This window comes from Centrocercus urophasianus, unplaced genomic scaffold, assembly GCF_019232065.1.
Source record: "Centrocercus urophasianus isolate 14NV4802_14NV808 unplaced genomic scaffold, USGS_Curo_1.0 seq_27, whole genome shotgun sequence".
Lineage (NCBI taxonomy): Eukaryota > Metazoa > Chordata > Aves > Galliformes > Phasianidae > Centrocercus > Centrocercus urophasianus.
Genome location: NW_024884833.1, coordinates 3933046 through 3952721, shown reverse-complemented (window position 1 = coordinate 3952721; position 19676 = coordinate 3933046). Strand labels below are relative to the sequence as shown.

Here is a 19676-nt window from a genome sequence, read left to right as displayed (position 1 = left end):
GTTGTCTTAAGAGCACTGTTTTTCTCTTGTAGCCAAAACATAGCAACACACATGCCACTACGCAGAAAATCAGCTGAAAATAGGACAACTTTACTAGTAACCCTTTTCCAGTACTTTATTTTGCTTTTGTGATTTCTGGGTATTATTTAACATTCTCACGAGAAAACTTTTCATTGGTAGGTTACAGGAACTGTTTTCTCAGTTGCTCAGCTGTCTCTGGTAGATGGAGAAGAATTACAGCTTTTCTATGTTACCCAATCATGCCATCTCTGAAATATTAAGTGACGTGAAAAATGCAATCACCTGCCCAAATTAGTTTATTACATAACACATTCTGTGTTTGTTTGCGAAAGTTCTAAAATCCAGGCTTTTGTGCTTTATATGCCTGGATTACTTCCTATTGAATATTTCTGTTGAAATACAAAGTTTGTATATCGTTCCTATCTGTGTATCATTCTCACTGCCAAACCTGACTTTACTTCAACAGCAAAAGACCGAAAACCATCTCCATAGATGAGAATATGGAGCCAAGCCCGACAGGAGACTTTTATCCTTCTCCAAATTCACCAGCTGCGGGAAGTCGGACATGGCATGAAAGAGATCAAGGTGAGTAATACAGGACAATTTTATCCCAAAGTATATTCCAGTATACAATAAATACCTGCATCTGCCTTTGTGTTCTTGCAATAAATTCATGGTTTTTAGAAGATTTTTTTTTTTTTTTTTTTTAATGTGGGATGTGATTTGCTGGTCTTCTAGTTAAAAAAAACAGTCAACAGGACATGGTATGAACAATCAGATGATGGTGTTTCAGTGTTGTGAATGCATTATATATTATTTGAAGTGAGCTGCTGCAAATGAAGTATTTGTTATTGTCTAATGAAGCTGCAGTCACCCCGGCAAGATTTCAGTAAAGAAGAAAATATCTCCATGCAGTGGTTGAGACAGGGCTAGTTTACACAGCTTTTGCTTTACCATAATGCATTCTCCCATACGTATATTTAGTTTATACTTTGTGACTAAGAATAGGTCCAAAAAGCCACTAAGAGCCCTCAAGCAGGATATTGATAAATGTTGCTATATCTTAGATTATCAGGGGTGAAAAACATGTTTGTTCAGACGGAAAAATGATGACTGTCAAAACACTGAAGTTATTTGTTACAACTTTCTTTATGTTACCTTAGTGTTTCATAAACCTCAGTGGCAGTGTAGTATTTCCCATCACTTTTGTGATGCAAAAACTTGAATAAACTTAAACGTATTGGTTAATGGGTACTATGATTGACATACTGCAGCTCTCTGGAGACTGTGAATATGTACAGTACAGTGTGTAAAAATGAAATAGAAAATGTGCAGCTGCTTCCTTTGCTGATCTTCTGATGTTTGCCTTAATTTTCTCCATGTTCATCATTGATCTTGTTTCTTCAGCACAGATCAAATTATCATAGAATCATAGAAGGGCTTGGGTTGGAAGGGACCTCAAAGATCACTGAGTTCTAACTCCCCTGCTGCAGGCAGGGCTACCAAGTAGTAGGTCAGGTTGCCCTGTCCAGCCTGGCCTTGAACACCTCCAGGGATGGGGAATCCACAGCTTCACTGGACAGCCTGTTCCACCACCTCACACTCTCCCACTGAAAAAATTCCTTCTGCTTCCTCCATCACAGCTTCTCTTAATTGTCTCTTCTTTAGTTTAAAACCATTATCCCTTGTGCTTTCACTAACGATCCATGTAAAATGTTGATTTTTCTCCTGATTATAATTTCCATTTAAATACTGGAAGGCCATAATGACGTCTCACTGTAGCCTTCTCTTCTCCAAACTGAACCAAGCCCAGCTCCCTCAGCCTGTCTACACAGGAGAATGCTCAAGACCTTTGATCATCTTCATGGCCCTCCTCTGGACCTACTCCAAAAGCTCCACATTTTTCCTGTGTTGGGGGCCCCAGACCTGGACACAGATGAGGCCTCATGAGGGTGGACCAGAAGGGGACAATTCACCTAACTCACCCTGCTGGCCACCTCTCTTTTGAAGGAACCCATGATACCATTGGCATTTCAGGTTGCAAATACACAGCGCTGGCTCATGCTAAGTTTTTCATCAGCAAGGACCCATAAGCCCTTCTCAGAATAGGTACTCTCAAGGAATTCTTTCCCAGTCTGTATACGCATCTAGTCTTACCCTGACTCAAGTGCAAAACCTCTGTGTTCCACAATTTTATATTGCTTTAGGCTTTTTTGTTGTTATTTCTAAGTTTTCTCTTTCATCTGTGCATGCAAGGTAGCATCAGTATTTGATTAGTCACAGGTTGTTTTTTTTTTTCACATTTTGGTTATAGCTGGTCTCCTTTTAATGTTTCATCCTACTCTCTGACCTGCGCTCCCCTCTCTACTCTCTAACCCGTGTTTCTCTCACACAGTTGCTTGCTTGTCTTTTTTCTCCTTTGTTTCTTTTATATTTCATTATTCCTCTTGAGGGTTCCTTCTTATTTCTATCTGTTCGTAGTATTTGCTGTCGATTTAACAAAAAATCTTGCTGTTGGTTCTGCACAAACTGAAGAACAGTAGTTTTGTCCCTTCTGCAGAGCATTCTCTTCAATTGTTACCTGATTTGTGGTTATATCTTCGTTATTATTCTCTGTAAGAGTCAAGAGTCAAGATCTCACCTCAACTATTTATTTATTTATTTATTTATTTATTTATTTATTTATTTGCTTTAAAATAGTTTTTGTGGTAATGGTAAAACAGCATAAGGTTTTTCTCTGAAGTGGTCTCAATCCCTTTATGCTTCTGTGTCAGCTGTAGGAGCTTCCAAGAAATGCAGTGCTACATGAAAGCTTGCTGAAGGAACCTTTCATAGCTGATCTCCATGGTTCCCAGCTGTCTCAGTTCTGTTTTAGCTCTTAGGTCATTTTGCTTGCTAAGAACTGTAGTCCGTGAATTTGTTCAGTTTTACCTGCCTGCTTCATTCCACATTTTTCAGCAATAAACAGTACTATTGTTCTGATTGCTTGAGTGGATTTCCAATTAATTTTACTTTACTTAATTTCTGTGCTATTGAGTAGCCAGAGTTTTGGACTGAAGCAATCTTTGACTCTCTGTCTGTGTTTCCAAAACTGAGAAACTACTAGCTTGGGTTTACATTCTTGCCTGAGTACCCTAGTCTCCAGCACTACTGGTCAGAATTGAACTTTATCAGATACCTGTCAGTGAGGTTGCCTTTGAGAGAATGTGAGTGTCTCCCATTCTTGTGAAGGCACCAGTATCCCACTGTATAGTCTGACGAGTATTTTACTGCAGGAAATATAAGTTTTTTGCCCTTTATCGTGTTTGGCTTCAGCCAGTTTCTGAGGTTATCCTACTGCTTGGTAAACATTATTAGGTAGTATCTGCTGTGCTTGCCCTTGGAAACCAGTATAGTGGGGAATGGATATGTGGCAGCTCCTTGCATATTTCTTCTATTGCAAATTTCTCAGATGCTTGATATTTCCGTGAAAAAAAAAAAATATATATATATATATATCATGCAGTTCGATAGAAGAGTGAACATCTGGAGAGATGACTGTATGAGTGCTTCTGTTGTGATCTTCATAGTTTGTACAGATTCTCTAGTGCATAGCCATACATCACAAGGGGTAGAAACATGACTTCAGTATTCACGATTGGGCCGGTATATGGCATTAGTGAAATTAAGAAAAATCTAACCAAATTACATTAAAGTTTTCCTCATACCACAGACAGTTGTAAAGCTCCAGAGTTTGCCCTTTTACTGTTATCGTTTTTTTTCCTGGCATACTACTTCCAGGATGTCATGATAAGTTTAAGAAATGTTGTGTTTCTTGGTAAGTTTTGGGAAAGTCAACTGTTTCAAGACTCAATTCTAAGTAGAAATAAGTAAGCATATCTGAAAAGTTGAAATTCTAGGTGGTGTAAGTTTGGTCAAATGCATTATTCTCATATAAAACCTAAAAAACCCTCCATTAACCAAAATCAGTATTATAAATAAAATTTTACTTGTATATAAAATGATATTATAAATACTTACTGAAGAAAAAAAGAAGCTCGTGGCACCATTCTACTGTCTTTGAGTTTCTCTTCAAAGGCTTGCAGGAAGATACTGTAGTTTGTGCCATTATTTTTCTACACTTAAATAGTTAAAAAATGCTTCTAGCTTTCTTGATTTTTGAAACATATGTGAGGTCTTGTTGCAGAGCAAACAGAAAGAATTGTAACTGCACAATTTTCTCCAGACCTTTCCTTTGCTATTTACTTTCCAAGTTACTAATCCTCCAAAAATCCTAAAGCTCAAGAAAGCGAGGAATCATCCCTGAGGATGTTAAATTATTTAGAAACAAAATCAAACAAGGCAATTGGGATTTCAATTTCTGAGTCTGTTGTCAGATCTTGCATAAGGTATTTGTTCCTTCTTGTAACTCATTTTTTCCAAATGAGAGTCCTACTGATGTTAATAATGTCTGCCTCATGCCTTAGCTTCATTTCTACTGATTGGAAATTCGTCCAGACAGAAGTGTGTTGTAAATCTCTATAACCTTCCTTTTCCCAAGTTGATGTTACTGAATTCTGTGTGTGTCTATCTCATTTCCTGCAATAAGGTACTAATATCTTGTGAAGTAGATTGAAATTGCCGCATGATCGAATTTTCATAGTGCTTTTGCAATTCTTAGCAAGATAAAACTGTGTAGGAAAAGAGTTTAATAATAATAATAGTAATCCTCTTCTCTATTTGAAGTGGGAGTTACTTAAAGTGTAACAGAAGTAGCTACTCATGCTGTAAAAAAAATACATCAGAAGTAATAGGCTAAGAACTTCTGAACATCTTGATTTATTAACTGATAAGTAAAGATACTTTCTCCATAAATCATAGGAAAACAGGAATATCAGAAAAACTGAGCAGAGTTTATGCATTTATGTCTTTCCTTCTACGAGCTAGCTTGACAAACTTCATTAACGTAGTTACAGGCAATTTCAGCAGTAATCCTTGAGATCTATTTTACTGTTGTGGAGTTAGAACACTGTGCATGTTGTAAGTCAATAAAACAGGCATTGTTATCAGTGCACACTGTTGCCATAAAACCTGATTCATGTGAATTTCCTTAGTACCCAGGTGTCTAGAAATGTCAATATACAACAAAGTGAATTTTAATTTTGCAGTTTCTCCATCATGTTTCCTCCCTCACACCTCACCCACCTCTACCAACATTCAAGAGTCAAGATGCCAGCATACCATTAAAACTGAAACAGCGGGATCACCTTCATCTGTTCATTGGTCAGCAGCTGTTGGACCCTCCACTTCTCAGGTCCCAACCCCCTTTGCTGGATATTCCTCTTCTGGACATTTGTCCCCTTTTGCTTTCTCCCCATCCACTGGACACTCCATCCCCATTGGTGTTCTTCCCAATGGCTCTTTCATTCTTGGGCCTTCTTCTCAAGGACCATCAAAGATGGACATTCTCATTTCTGAAGTGAGGGAACTAAAAGAGGAAGTAGTTAACGTGGTGCAGGAGTTGAGAAAGGTAACAGATCACCTTGGCTTTTTGGTGGCCTGTGGTGGAATGAGCTCAGGTTTTATTCCAGCTTCTGGTGCTCCTTCTGAAGTTTAATGCTTTAGAAACTTCATCTCCATTTAACTCCATCTTCATCTTTCAAAGGTGTACCTTGATGAGTATCTGTTAAATGTCTTTCTATGATTTTCAGTGAATTTTCCACATTTTTGTGTATCGAAGCATATTTTAAAGCGGTTTATGTCTTGTTAGTAACTTTCTTTACATCTACTTTTGTATTTTTCAATATTTCAAAATACTCTTTAAATATTGTATGGACATATACATATGTATATACACACACATATTTATATGCGTCTTAGGGCTCAAGCTGATTTTTCTGTTTTTAACTGTGTGCACAGTAATAAAATGCTGCCACTTTATTAGTTTTTATAATTTCAGTGACAGTAAGCAAGGGGTACTTTTAATCAAGAGTAACTTTTCAAAGTACATATACAGAGAATTCTAGATTTCTAATAGCATTCCAGGATCAAATACATCCATATGATGTGCTTGTACAGAACTGATTTTTCTAAGCTGCTTCAGCTTATACTTGCTGAGGATACAAATATAATATTTGTTGCTTTGTTTTTATATTGTGTATAGACTTAAAAGCACTTTCACACAGTAGTGGATGATCAAAATATTTCACATGCATGAACTTCTCTGTTCAGTTTAAGATAAGTTTAGAAGGAAGGAACACCATCCAGAGGGACCTGGGCATTTTCAAAAAGTGGACATGCAAGAGCCTAATGAGATTTAACAAAGCCAAGTGCAACATGATGCATGTTGGTTGAGGCGATCCCAGATACAAGTACAGAAGAACTCATTGAGAGTGGGCCTGTGGAAAAGGACCTGGTGGTCCTGATGGATGAAAAGATGGGCATGAGTCAGCAGTGTGCTCTTACAGCCTGGAAGGTGAATATATCCTGGGCTGCTTCAGAAGTTGAGTGGCCAGCAGGGTAAGGGAGATGACTGTTCCCTTCTACTGTGCTCTTGTGAGGCCCCAGATGGAGTAGTGTGTCCAGGCCTGGGGCCTCCAGCACAGGAAAGACATGGATCCATTGGAATGGGTTCAGAGTGCCACATAGATGATCAGAGGGTTGGACCACCTCTCCTATGAAGAAACGTTGAGGGAGTTGTGCTTGTTCATCTTGGAAAAGTCAAGGCTCTGGGGAGACCTCACTGTGGCATTCTAAAATGGAGATTACAAGTACGACGGTGACCAACATTTCACACTGGCAGTGATAGGACAAGGGGGGATGGCTTTAAACTAAAAGAGGGAAGAATTAGGGTAGATGTTAGGAAGAAATTTTTTACTCAGAGAATGGTAAGGCACTGGCACACGCTGCCCAGAGAGGTTGTTGATGCCCCATCCCTGGAGACATTCAAGGCAAGGCTGGATGAAATCCTGGACAGCCTGATCTGGCAGGTGGCATCTCTGTCCGTGACAGGATGGTTGGAACTAGATGATCTTTAACGCTCTCTTCAACCTAAGCCATTTTATGATTTTATGATTCTATGATGATGTTTTTGCTGTCCTGTTAATTGATTATTTTCTTTCTTTGCCTTTAAATCAACATAGCTTTTAAAAACTCCTTCAGCTATTTTTCTACACCTATTTTTTTTTAAGCCCTAGATGTAAAAGGGCATTTTCATCCTTATAAATTTAAGTACCAGTAGTTCACTTAAAGTTGACAATACAGAAAGAAATCTATCACTGTAGACTTAATTTAAAAAAAGCCTATCGTAGAAGAACCACCGATTTTTTTAAAAATAAGACATAATGTCTGTTCATTGATCGCTAAAAACATCTCGTTCTGCTATGAGGAAAAAAAAGAAAGAAGAATGCATTTTGTAGCCTTGCAGACAAATCTCCCTTGCGCATGCTATTGTGTACTTTCACAGCGCTGATGCCAACATAACAGATGATAACTGGGTAGGAGAGAAAAGCCATACCAAAGAATTCGCTGTAGGTTGCTCCAAAAATAATACCTGCTATTTATTTCCATAGAAACTACAATAGGTACAGTGAGCACAATAGCGCTATATGATTGAACAAATTCTCACCTACAGAACATTATTTTAGAGCATAGTCACCAACATTACTATGCATTTTTCTGCACATGTAAAAACTTGCGCTAGCGGAGGTGACACCCCCTGTTGCTGTCACCACGACTGAAACACAACACCCATCACCTCACTGTGCTCACATCCACTGTTTGGTCTCCATCAACAGTCAGCAGGCATCAACAAATATCAACAGGTGCCACTTTTTACTCATGAAAGAATCCAGTGACACACCTTTCTTTCTTACACACGTCCATGTCAGATGCCATTGTGTCAGACTGTCTCTCTGCTGCCATCTGCCACATGGCAACAAAATGTAATGAAATATTGATGAGAAAGTTTGATCTCTACTGTCGTACTGCCAACATCCATCCCTGATTTTGTGGGCTGACATAATAAAACAGGAGGCATTATTTTCAGAGCAGTCCTCACATAACAGCTTTAGACCAATTTTTGACTGGTTCAGAATTTTCTTCAAATATTCAGAATAGCAGATGATGAGGTTATTAATTGAGCAGATTCTGAATAACTAAAGAATACTGCAGTGTTCAGAAAGAAGGACAGAAAGACAAATACAGTATGAGACACAATAAGAAGTTTACAAAAGAGTTTGATTTTTTGCATTTTTGGAAATGGCTGTTATTTACTCAATAAAGTCATATAAAAACCTCATTATAGGATCTCTGTCTATTATTTTGAAAAACATAATGCGATAAGACCTATTAATCAGTGTTTTCAACAAATAATTAGTGAGTAGAATGTACTCAGGGTTAGTACATTTTTCTCCCATACATATCAGTGAAAGATGTAAATGTATAAGGATATTTTTCATATATCCATGGCACCTATTCAGTTATTGAAATTAGTGAGAAAATGCATGTTTTAAAGCAAGATTTGTCCCAGAATGTTACTTGTAATTGTCCTACTTTGATGTTAGAATACTGTTTTATATTCTATTATATATACACTATATTCGATTTGTTGCCGAATAATAAGCTTCAGTATTAGTTTTGAAACTTCTCAGATACTTTGAATATCAAAAATTGCAGGTAAAGTATTATTCTGTATGATCTGACCTATTTTTCAGTTACCAAAGGAACTGCTATTCAGTACTACGTGAATGATAGGTTCCTGCATTGCCAGTATTTTTCCATTTGTGCTAAAGTCGAGATGGAAATACAATGAACACGTACATTTTTTAGGCGCTACTCCCTTTTGTCTTTATCAATAGATTCTTTCTGTTCTGTGTACATTGATAAATTTGAAAAAGTTCTTCACTTCTTCTTTTCACTACTTTCATTTAGGCTGTATCAAACTCAATTGTAGTCATATGTGAGTTGACAATTTTGTCTTAGTTCAAAACCATTCCCCAAGTGGATCTATAATTACATTAATATATCACACCTATTAAACCACCCTAAACATACAAATATAGACTACATTAGTCATAGAAAGGAGATGCCATAACCTAAATGCCCCTAAATCAACAACTTACCTTAAATTGGAAATTGTGAATAATTTTCTGACTTTTGCAGTTAAGATTACAGCATTGATTTCATTTTCGAGGCCAACTTCCTTGGATCTCAGTAATAAGAAGATGGTATTAATAAAGTGCTCTACCTCTTTTTCTTTGGATGACTTTCTGTAGGATAATTTAATTAATGACTAAAATGTAAAAGTCTGTATAATTTGTTTGACTTTTTAATTAGTTTTTCTCTCAGCCTCCCTTAATGCTCTTTTACCACAGCTATGTACTGGAATTACACTTCTTAACAATGATTCATAGCTGATTAAGTGGTCCAGTCTGTTTCTACAGAGAAAAAGTTAAATAAAGAAGTAGTGAAGTACATAAAATGCATTCTAGTTACTTAAAGGTTATTTATGGCAATACAGAGTACTTGGAACACTGTTTTTTATAGTATGTTCTGTTCTATTCAGTAGCAACAGTGCATTTTTGGCTTCGTGCTTTTTATTTCCAAAATCCTATTCCGTTTTTTGCCGGTAGACACCCCACTGAGCTTTGAGTTGCTCATGACTACTTCCTATATGACATCTGATGGGCTGCACTGGTGTAGAGGTGGTTGGATAAGCTGACCCTGACATCTGGGTGAGGAGAGAGGCAAGAGAGCTGTGGATGTGAAATCTGGATTCTGTTATTGGCCCCTGTGGGTCACTACAGATTTGGTGACATTATCACCTCACTCCAACTGCAACAGCCCAGCTCCTCACAGTCACACGAGTGGGACCTGTGTCTTGGGGTCTCACTACTGCACAACGCTTTTAGTATGTGGCATGTAGGGTGAAAAATGCTGACTACCTCTATGTCAGAAGAATAATGCATGGAAAAAAAAATGTTTTCTATAAGAAACAGTGAAATTATTCATACTGAATATAGCTAGTGATATGAATCTGTCAGACTTCCTGTTACCTTCTAATAAAGGGTAAGAATTAAGAATTACTGCCCAATGTTCTTACAGAGAAGCATGTCATAATTTCAGCCTAATTTTAGTGGGAATAGATGTAAATTTAAAGACATTTAATCTCATGTCAAATAACACTATCACACTAACTATAGGATTAAGTCCGTATGTCCTACAGGTAAACATTTTTTGAAATTTCTTTGGGAAATGGAGGTTTCTCATGTTTTTATCTTTAAGATCAGTGTTCTAATCTGGCCATCATAACTTTACTCTTTTCCTATTTCATAAACTGCTTTTTATAAAAAATGAAATTAAGAAAAAAATCATTTTAGGGAACGTGTATGCAGGTTTCCAAAATACCCTGATTTAAACAACCATTCACTAGCATATGTTATACTTTTCAATTGCAAGTGTTTTTTAAATTCTGTGAATTGGAATTGTACTGAATTGTTTTGCTTTATATTTGTAAAAAGTAAGATACCCTGTAAGGCAGGGAAGAAATTCATTTTTATCAGGTTAGTCACACACAGCAATAGAAACCATTTTGGAACTTGATGACATGGAGATCTTATTTTTTTCCATGATATGCCAGGATTTGCAAGGGCAGGTAGATACAATCCTTCTGTCCAACCCCTTTCTTGCTTAGGTAATGGATATCATTAAGTTTAATATATCCCACAGAATGTGAGGAATGACAGAGAAACTGCTGGCAGTGCTCTGCAAGTTTGCATAGACATAAAGATGAGAAAAATGATGCTTGAATTCTATCTGAAGAGTTTCTGCATCTCATGGTGTTTCAGTTAGTTGAAAGTTCACTCGTCAGTTTTTTCACTTAGGTATAAAAATGCTTTTTGAGAAATGCAAAAAGGATAAATATAGAATGAACACAGAAAACTGCCACTAGATTTTTTTTTTTTTTCTTGCTTTTCTATAGCTTTTGTAAACTGGAATATTATTTAGTGTTTTTCTCACCAGATTGCAGTACTGAATATAGCGATGGAAGAAATTCCAGTCTAGTTCCTCCAGTTTTTCACTGCCGATAAGAAGATATAGTACAAATAAATTGTTTTGCTGCTGTGAAATGGCAAAACAGCACAACAAAGTGTTAGATTAGCCTTGGGCATGGTTGCTGACAGGATAGCTACTATCACAGTCTGATAGACTGGTTTCTTTAACTTTGGAGGTGTGCCTGTAAAAATAACACTGGAACTAAATAGACAGATCTGAAGATAGAAGATTATCAAGTGTTTATACACTGAAGTGTTCTATTTCAGTAGTATAAAATTTTCAGACATAAACTGCTTTCCTTTACTTGATGTAGAAGCAAAAATATAATGGAAGTCAAGCTTTTAAATTTGAAGCGAGCATCTCTCTTTATACCTTCACCCTGACTGTTCCTCACATTCAGAACACTCGGAGCTGCTAAGCAATATGTCCATGTGCCTGCATGTAAGAGCACACTGCTTCTTTTAGAAGAGAAAACACATGCGTCTTCACACTGGGAGTTGCTATATGTTACCGAGAGAGTCATCAGACAAAACTGATCTTGATGTTTTTTTGGTTGATTTTCCTCTCATGAAAACACTGATTATCAAAACTGATTTTCCTTTCATTTTATTTTCATGACAATAAATCATTAGGAAAGCTTCTTTCTGTTCCAAGATAAAACTTACAGTGAAGTAGAATGAGACACTAATAAGCTAATGATAAGTAAGATATTTCAACAACAGGAGACCCAGACACTAAGCCTAATCTCTGCATAATGCTGAGCAGGAATGCAATCACCATATCAAGCACTTCCAACATCTAAATAATTAGGTCTTTCTCTCCTATTTATTCATACCACAGTTCCCTTCCCTTCCCTTCCCTTCCCTTCCCTTCCCTTCCCATCCCTTTTATGAAGTTGGCTGTGCTTGTTCTTCACATGCAATGGTGTAAAACAAAGCAAGTTCTCCTGAGCACATTGGGATTTGCCTTGATTCCTCACAATATCACAGCTATCTGCTGTGAATTCAAAATCTTCCTGAGTTTCCACATGTGCTTCACACAAGTGTACCTACAACATGTGGTAAAGGCAGTGGAGTGAGGCCCCCCTGTACATAATGTTTTCTGGCAACAGAAATAAGATCAGGTACAGCCTCTGGGAATTGATCAGTTCATTTAAAGCTGTAGCTTGAGGGGATGATTCTAATAGACTGCTGCTGATGCTACGGACTTCATGTCTTTCCCACTTTCCCTACAGCTCTAAAAACCAGTAAGTTGAACATGGCTTTATCTTGATTTCTCTGGAGGCGATGCAGCACTAATGAGCTGTAAATGAATCTTAACAGATTGCTGTCTGCAGAATTGTTTCGTGTAAGGGAAGACCGGTGAAATTAAGCAGTACAAAAGATATTAATGAGTAGAGATAAAGAATAAATTGGATTAAAATAAATTTAATATTTGCTTTTGACTTCTTCCTACTCTGATTTTGAGCATGTCTCCTGTCCTGTTGTGGTACTGTACAAGAGAGCAGATCAGGTACTGAGAAACAGGCTGGTGGATGTTCAGATGTGCTCCAGATCTCTGCCTGCTTCCAGTCGAGCTCTCAGAACAGGTGGCTTGAAGACCGGTGTGTCAGTGTGACACTCATCCAGGGAGAGGCTTGAATCCCAAGCTGCTTCAGACTGGGGAAAAAGATCTTTGCTTTGATGAGGAAATTGTCAAAATTCATGTTTCATTAGTGTTTCCTAAGGTTCTTTGGAAGTGAACAACACTTTAATTAAAGGCTGACGTAAACACGTTTCTACACAGTCTTTCTCTGCAGCGCTTTATCACATTAAAATTGATCAAAATTGTTGCCTTGGGCTGTCTTCAACAGATATACATCTGGAACACCATTTGTGCAAGCTGCTGATGAGCAGGCTGCACACGCTGTGCTTCATAGCACAGTTCTGCTGCCTTCCTATGTAGACAGATTCACCTGGCTGGGAGATGAGATCCAAGTCTTTTCTATTGGATTAATCCCTTTCTTCTTTGATGTGATGTGTTAAAAATTATAACATGCCCCTGTTTGGGTGCATAATTACTTCATCATCACAGTAGTATAGGAGTACAAGCAAGAAAGATTGGGAATAGGACTGAGACTGTAAAAAAAAATCCATTTTTCACATTTGAAGAAAGTTTGAGGCAGGACAGGACACAGTGTGTTCTGATTAATGTTGACCTTTTGATAATTTTGTCCAAGTGTTTTTGGCATCTTTCTGCTCTTCATATATACTTAGCATTTTTCCAGAAGTCTAAAAATAAATCATACTGGAAACGGTTTTATTTTCATTCCTCATGTAATAAGGGTTGGAATTTCATTCCTGAAAACTCTGACACAGACTTAAGACCAAGCAACCTATTCCTGTGACCTCTGCTGGTCACTCATTATGCAGTTATCAGTATGTAACTAAGCTGTGTGTGGCAACTAGACTACATCTCGTGACGTGAAAGAAAATCAAATATGTTTCAAAATGAGAAAAATGTGTTTTCCACTGTGTAGAAGTTACTGGAAGAATCACGTTGAGTCTCTTTGTTGCTTTACTCACTCTCTTTATTTAAGACACTGCAAAACTAAAGACAGTGAACAACTGTTTTGCCCTTTTTCAACCTCTCTTCATTTTTGTAACTGGTTACTCTTCAGAGAACTGTAAGCAGTGTCCTTCCTTATAACAGCTATGAGCCTCCTCACCTGCTCAAGGAGGACGTGGCTGAAGCTTTTTTCCTTACATAGACTGTTATTGTTCCAACTCCCTTGTCAGCTTCATCAATTCCTTGGCAGTGAGAGGCCCATGAAAGCTGCATTAAGATGTCAGTGTATGCAGGATGCCAGGGAAGCGGCTATCCGAATCACATTGCCATTCCAATGCCAAGTGCATGATTTTAATGGCAAGGCTGCCACATGTGCTCTAGCCATTATTCTCTGCAGTTGCTTCTGCTGTGTACGAGACTTCTGAAGGTGCTTTGTGGTGGTGTGCCACACAGTGCATTTGAAGTCCTTGTTTTGGCTGCTCATGAGTATTTTTTTGGCAGTGCTGACTTTTCTGCTAATGACTACCAGTGGCATTCACCTTAGTGAGGAAATAGTCTTCTGCACGAGAATTTCATTGCATTTGCTTTGCAGTTTACTCTGTCTTCTATGTGCTGACTACAGTTCTCTTCCCCACAAATAGGAGCAGAAGAAAATGACATGTTTTTAAAGGAACTGCTAGCTTTATCTTAGTCACCAATTTCCTTTTCAGAATATTCTTTTCACATTAGTGATGCCTCTGGGGGGTTAATGGATATTCTAATTACGTTGCACTTCATGTAGCATTCTTCTTCTGAGAAACTAAAATATTTTGGTTTCGAAAAACACAACAACTTTTGCTTGTTTAATGAAGTAACAGCCACACACCAAATTAAATCTCTGCTGCATTCCAGCAATCAGAGATGCTGACATGTGCAGAACTTCAGAAGCTAGGCAGCTCCTTCTTTCATGAATTCTTTTGCTGAATATGGGCTTCACATAAGGAAGAGATTTTCCACTTCCAACACATATTTTTTTTCTTCCTTTGGGAAATTCAACTGCAGTACTTTTAATTTGAAGAAAAATCCAACTTTTTTGTACATTCTTTTATTTGCAATGGACTATATGTGGTTTAACCAGAAAGATACGTGATTACCAATACCTTCTGTAACAACTGTTGAACAGAAAGCCCAAAAGGTGTTAGAAACACTTCTCTTTTTCTCAGACTTTGCAGTGTTTCTGCAGTGGCAGAGTGTTCATACCATGAACCAGAGTACAAAATATTTGGTTGATTCTGTATCATGACTCTTATGAAACCTCACTTCTGTTGCGAAGGTGTGGAGCTAGGAGCTTATATTAAGAAGCTAGGGCTGTCATTCAAGCAAAAAATAAAAACATAGTGAAATGTTTCAAATTAATTCCAGAATTAATGTGCTTTTTTGTTGTGTTGGCTGCTTATGCAAAAATTAGTTTAAGAAAATTGTCTTTCAGCTTTAGAAAGGATTTTCTAGCTTAGTGGAATAAATATTCATCCAAACTGCAACCATTTAGAAGTTATGATCTTTGCTGGCTGCTGATGGATTCAAAGAAACAAAAATATTCTTCCATTTTCTTTCTCAACAATAATTTATTCACAAAATTTTTATCAGACAGCTGGAGGTGCCTCTGTTAGCACTCAGCATTTATGATAACAACAGAAAGTTGCAACAGATCAGTATAATAAAAAACATACGGCAGCCTTTGTCGTATCTGCTAAAATGGAAAGAGAGCTGAATTGCTTTGTTGTAAAGCAATTCCTCACTCTTGTTGAACACTTCCCTGAACAAAATCCTTTCTCAGCAGCCTTTCTGAAGGGGTCAATTGGTAAGTTGTCTGGGACATCAACAGATGCGCCAGCTATGGGCAAAGGGCAGAAGAGGTGTTGCGGGGCTGGTGGAGGAGCACTTGTAGGATCTGCCCTGCCTGGCAGCAGTGCCTCTGTCGAGTTCAGCCATGCTTGCAGGGCAGATGGGCAGCACAGTTTCAGTCTAAGAGAAAGGCTGTCAGGGCCAAACCTCTCACTTAAACTCCGGTCAGTTCAGAAAGTTTTGGTCTGATTCGGTCTCAGTAGGGCGTTCCCACTTACAGAGATCTTCCAAGAAGATTTTGTGTTCCTCAGAATAGCACAGTACAGTGCACTAATATTAGAAGTGCCAAAATCACTTTAGGGATGAACACGGTCCATGTAGGAAAGTCAGCTGCATCGTGGCCCCAATCCAGTAAAGTACTTAAGAAATGAGCTTCACTTTAAACATGAGTTATTCCCGTTGATTTGGAATGGAACACACTTACAATGCTGATATGTGTCCTATAAAAATATTAAAATTAACTTCGAAATAATTTAATTTGATTCGAAGCGCAATTAATTAATTTAAACTTTTGGAAAGAATTCGGTGTTTTTGCTTGGGGCAACATCAGCAACCCTGTATGGTAGAAATCATTTGCTTTTCCCTGCTACTGCAGCCAACAACCTTCATGTAGCAAGTCCTGTTGATACGGAAACTGAGAGGAAGAGGTGGGAAGGCCCTATTTGACACATGGAAAATATGAAAGAGAAGAGTTAAAGCATCCTTTATTCTTAGGAAGGTTACATTGTTTCAGTATGGTTTTGAAAAGGGTAAGGGAAGGGTTTTGAAATAACAAATAATAAATACCATAAAATCGCATGTACATGGCAGTTACCCTACACACCTGAGTGTAGGTGTTCCATTAAAAAATGCAATAACTATTATGTGGCTGTTGAAGGAGGAGATGATTTGGTGATGTTGTGGGGAGCTGAGAAGTATCTAGGGAGGTTCTGAAGACATGCATTTCTTTGCTGTTTGGCTTCTCTGGTATGAAAGGAATGTAGTTTCTGTTTTGGAGGACAAAGACTAGCCAGTGGATTATTATTCATTCTCAAGTTGGAAAGTGATAGTTTAAAATTAGTTAATTGCTCATAGGGGAGTTGGGTCACCAAACAATATTTGTGCAAGAACTGCAAAAATAAACATTTACAGTTTACAAAATCATGTGCCCTGTGATGGACTTTTAAGCTAATGTCATTGCTCTGATTAATTTTACTTTATCTTCTTATTGCAGATATGTCTTCTCCTACAATGAAGAAACCTGAAAAGCCTTTGTTTAGTCCTACTTCTCCCCAGGATTCTTCACCAAGACTGAGCACTTTTCCCCAGCATCACCACCCAGGAATCCCAGGAGTTGCACAGAGTGGTGAGGACTACAGAGGTGGAAGAAATTCCTCCCTATTTGTCTTCTGATCTTTCCTACTTTGTAATAATGATGCATTTTACAGAATTATGTAGACACCTAATGCCATTTATATTACTGTGGGGACAGGAACAGAACTGAGTATGTTGCAGAGGTTGTGGTAACCTTGCAGAGACTTGCGGTAGTTCAGGTAGTATGGAAAGAATTTATGATTAGCTCTAAATTGAATAAAGAAAGTGACAGAGGAAAAATTCTCTGTTTTTCCTCCTTCTACTTTTATCATTATTATTATTATTGTTATTATTGTAATTATTATTATTATTGTTTCTGTGAGTGTATTGCATTTAGATAGCAGAATAGGTAGGATTGCATACAAAAGAGAATTCACCATTATATTCATTACATGAAATAACTGCCATGCTTCTTTTGAATTCTCTGTGATAAATGATTATCAGCTTGTTGCTTTTTTTTTTTGAGTTCCATAGTAAATCCGCACTAGAACTTCATTTGAAGTGTGAAGGAACTGTAAGGGGATTGTATGTTATATTTTGGTCCTAATAGGAAAGACAGGGAAATTCCATCACCAGGGTCTATTTAAGTTGAGAGCTGAGAGTTACTCTGATTCTCCAGATGAGAACACAGTACACAGAAGTCTTCCCTCAGTGACTCATCACCTCTCCTTATACACTGCATAGAAAGGGTTTAATTTCTTGAGCAAAGCTGGATGTTTTGAAGAGTGAAGCAAATCTGAGCACACCCTTTTTTTTAACATGCAGTTCTACTTTGAGAAGTTTCTCTTTTGTGATTTCCCTATGATGTGGAGGTTTTATCCTTCATCTTACATGCAAGAACTACATTCCCCTTAACATCTTCTTACTGTATTGTGACAGGAAGCCTGAACTCATTCTGGTCTTTGTGGATTTCCACCATACTCAGTCACAATGGAGATGGAATGGATGTTTTCCTACTCACTTGAGTTTGTTTTGCAGAGTTCCCATGACAGAGCAGTAAATAATGTTTTATAAGTTAACTGAATTGGTGGAGCAGTGATTAAAAGAAATCATTCTCAGAAGTTTCTGTAATTATTTTTGACCCCACACTTATGTGTTGACACATTTGGACTCGATGATCTCTGGAGGTCCCTTCCAACCCCTACAATTCTGTGATTCTGTGATTCTGTGATTTGCTTTTAGTGTATAATTTTTAGGTGTATGTCTTTGAATAGCAAGATATAATTGTAACCTAATTCCATAGTTCAGCTATTTACTCACTGGGAGATCTGATTGCTATCTGTACAGCATATTCTTTTTTGTCAGTGAGCAATGTTTTGGGGATTTGCAAGGTTTTGATTACAAAGTACAGCAATTTTGGAACATTTCTAGCAAGGGCAAAATTCCATTTGGTCTCAGCTCAAAAATAGAAATCCACTTAAAAATTAAGCTGGAAAAAAACAAAGACATTGCAGATAGCCCAGTAGAGCACTGTTGGTGTGCTTGTGCTGATATAGTACAGAAATGTGATGTGATGATCCTCGTGAACAGTTTGCAAAATACCGTGCTTACACAGATCAGATTTTGCACCATCCCATTAAGGAAAATGAGCTCAGCACTGCCTTTTCTTTACTTTCACTGAAGTCAGCACCTCCTTTAAACAAGCCACATGTAGGTGCCCCCCAGCTGTGTAGCAAGGGGCAAGGCGGGTGTCTGTGCAGCCCGGGAGAGGAACGCTCTCCACTTCCAGCTGGATGAGGCAGGCATGGCAGGACATACTGTACATTCCTTTCACTATGAAAACACTGCTGGTTGTTTAGACGTGACATATAGTCTATAGATAGAGAAGTATGTGTTTGTAAGGGCTGGGAAGAAAGGGAATGTAAAGCAAAATATGTACAGTGTAGAACCCTTTTTTTTTTTTTTTTGCCAGAGATATTTTTATAGGATAGACTGGTTTCCCAGGCCCTGAAGTTGAATGTTCATTAGCATTTTCAAAAAGGTCAGCTAATTATTCATGGCTTTATTACTGAATAGTTATTACCCATCCCCACATGAAGCAGGTAGAGTGCGATACAGTGATGAATCACTGTTTTCTTAAGACATGGTGGCTGTGTTCTCATCTGTTGAAATGATGTGAATGAAAGTGTAGGTTTTATCTATTTAGTAAAATATTTATTCTGTTTATTTAGGCTACAAATTGGAAAATTTTATATTGAAGTGTTTTATGGTAAAGAATAATTACTGCCTGAAGAAAAATAATTTAAAAAAAAATGAAGGCATAACCCACAAAATCAAAACAAGTTATTCTATTTATGAATTCAAAAGAGAAGTGCTTTCCATTGCCTGGGATGGTATGAAGGAAGGACACGAAAGACTTCTGTAAGAATACCATGAAACAAGAATACAATGTGCAGGTTTATAACTGACTTCTTATTTTTCTTGTAACACAGAGATGAAGAATTTTAGAAGAAACAACATGCAAATTAATTTTAATTTTATTTTATCTTCTCCAGTCATCTCAACTAGAACTCCACCTTCACCTTCACCATTGCCATTTCCAGCACAAGCTATTCTCCCTCCTGCCCCGTCTAGTTACTTCTCTCATCCAACGATCAGATATCCTCCCCACCTGAATCCTCAGGATACTCTGAAGAATTATGTACCTTCTTATGACCCGTCCAGTCCGCAGACTAGCCAGGTACTGTAAAACCATGCAAACCCTCCAAAAGCAATCCAGTGAGGAATGTGTATCTCTTCCAAGATGTTTATACTGATATCTCACTAGTTCTACTCTCAGAGAAAGCTGGGAGCTGGAGCACTTTTCCTTTTTGACGTGATTGAATAAAAGGAGTAAG

The 19676-nt window shown here is 37.8% G+C and overlaps 1 protein-coding gene across 9 annotated transcripts in view; it reads left to right on the top strand.

Moving 5' to 3' along the window:
• Positions 1–19676, top strand: part of NFIB (nuclear factor I B) — a 170661-nt gene that overhangs the window by 115665 nt on the left and 35320 nt on the right. For 6 of the 9 annotated variants that reach the window (XM_042826991.1, XM_042826988.1, XM_042826986.1 and 3 more), the window contains exons 6-8: positions 488–606; positions 16700–16846; positions 19335–19519. In XM_042826991.1, coding sequence (XP_042682925.1) covers positions 488–606; positions 16700–16846; positions 19335–19519 — 451 coding nt within the window. The remainder of the gene's footprint in view (positions 1–487; positions 607–16699; positions 16847–19334; positions 19520–19676) is intronic. The other 3 variants (XM_042826992.1, XM_042826989.1, XM_042826987.1) reach the window with 1 other exon arrangement.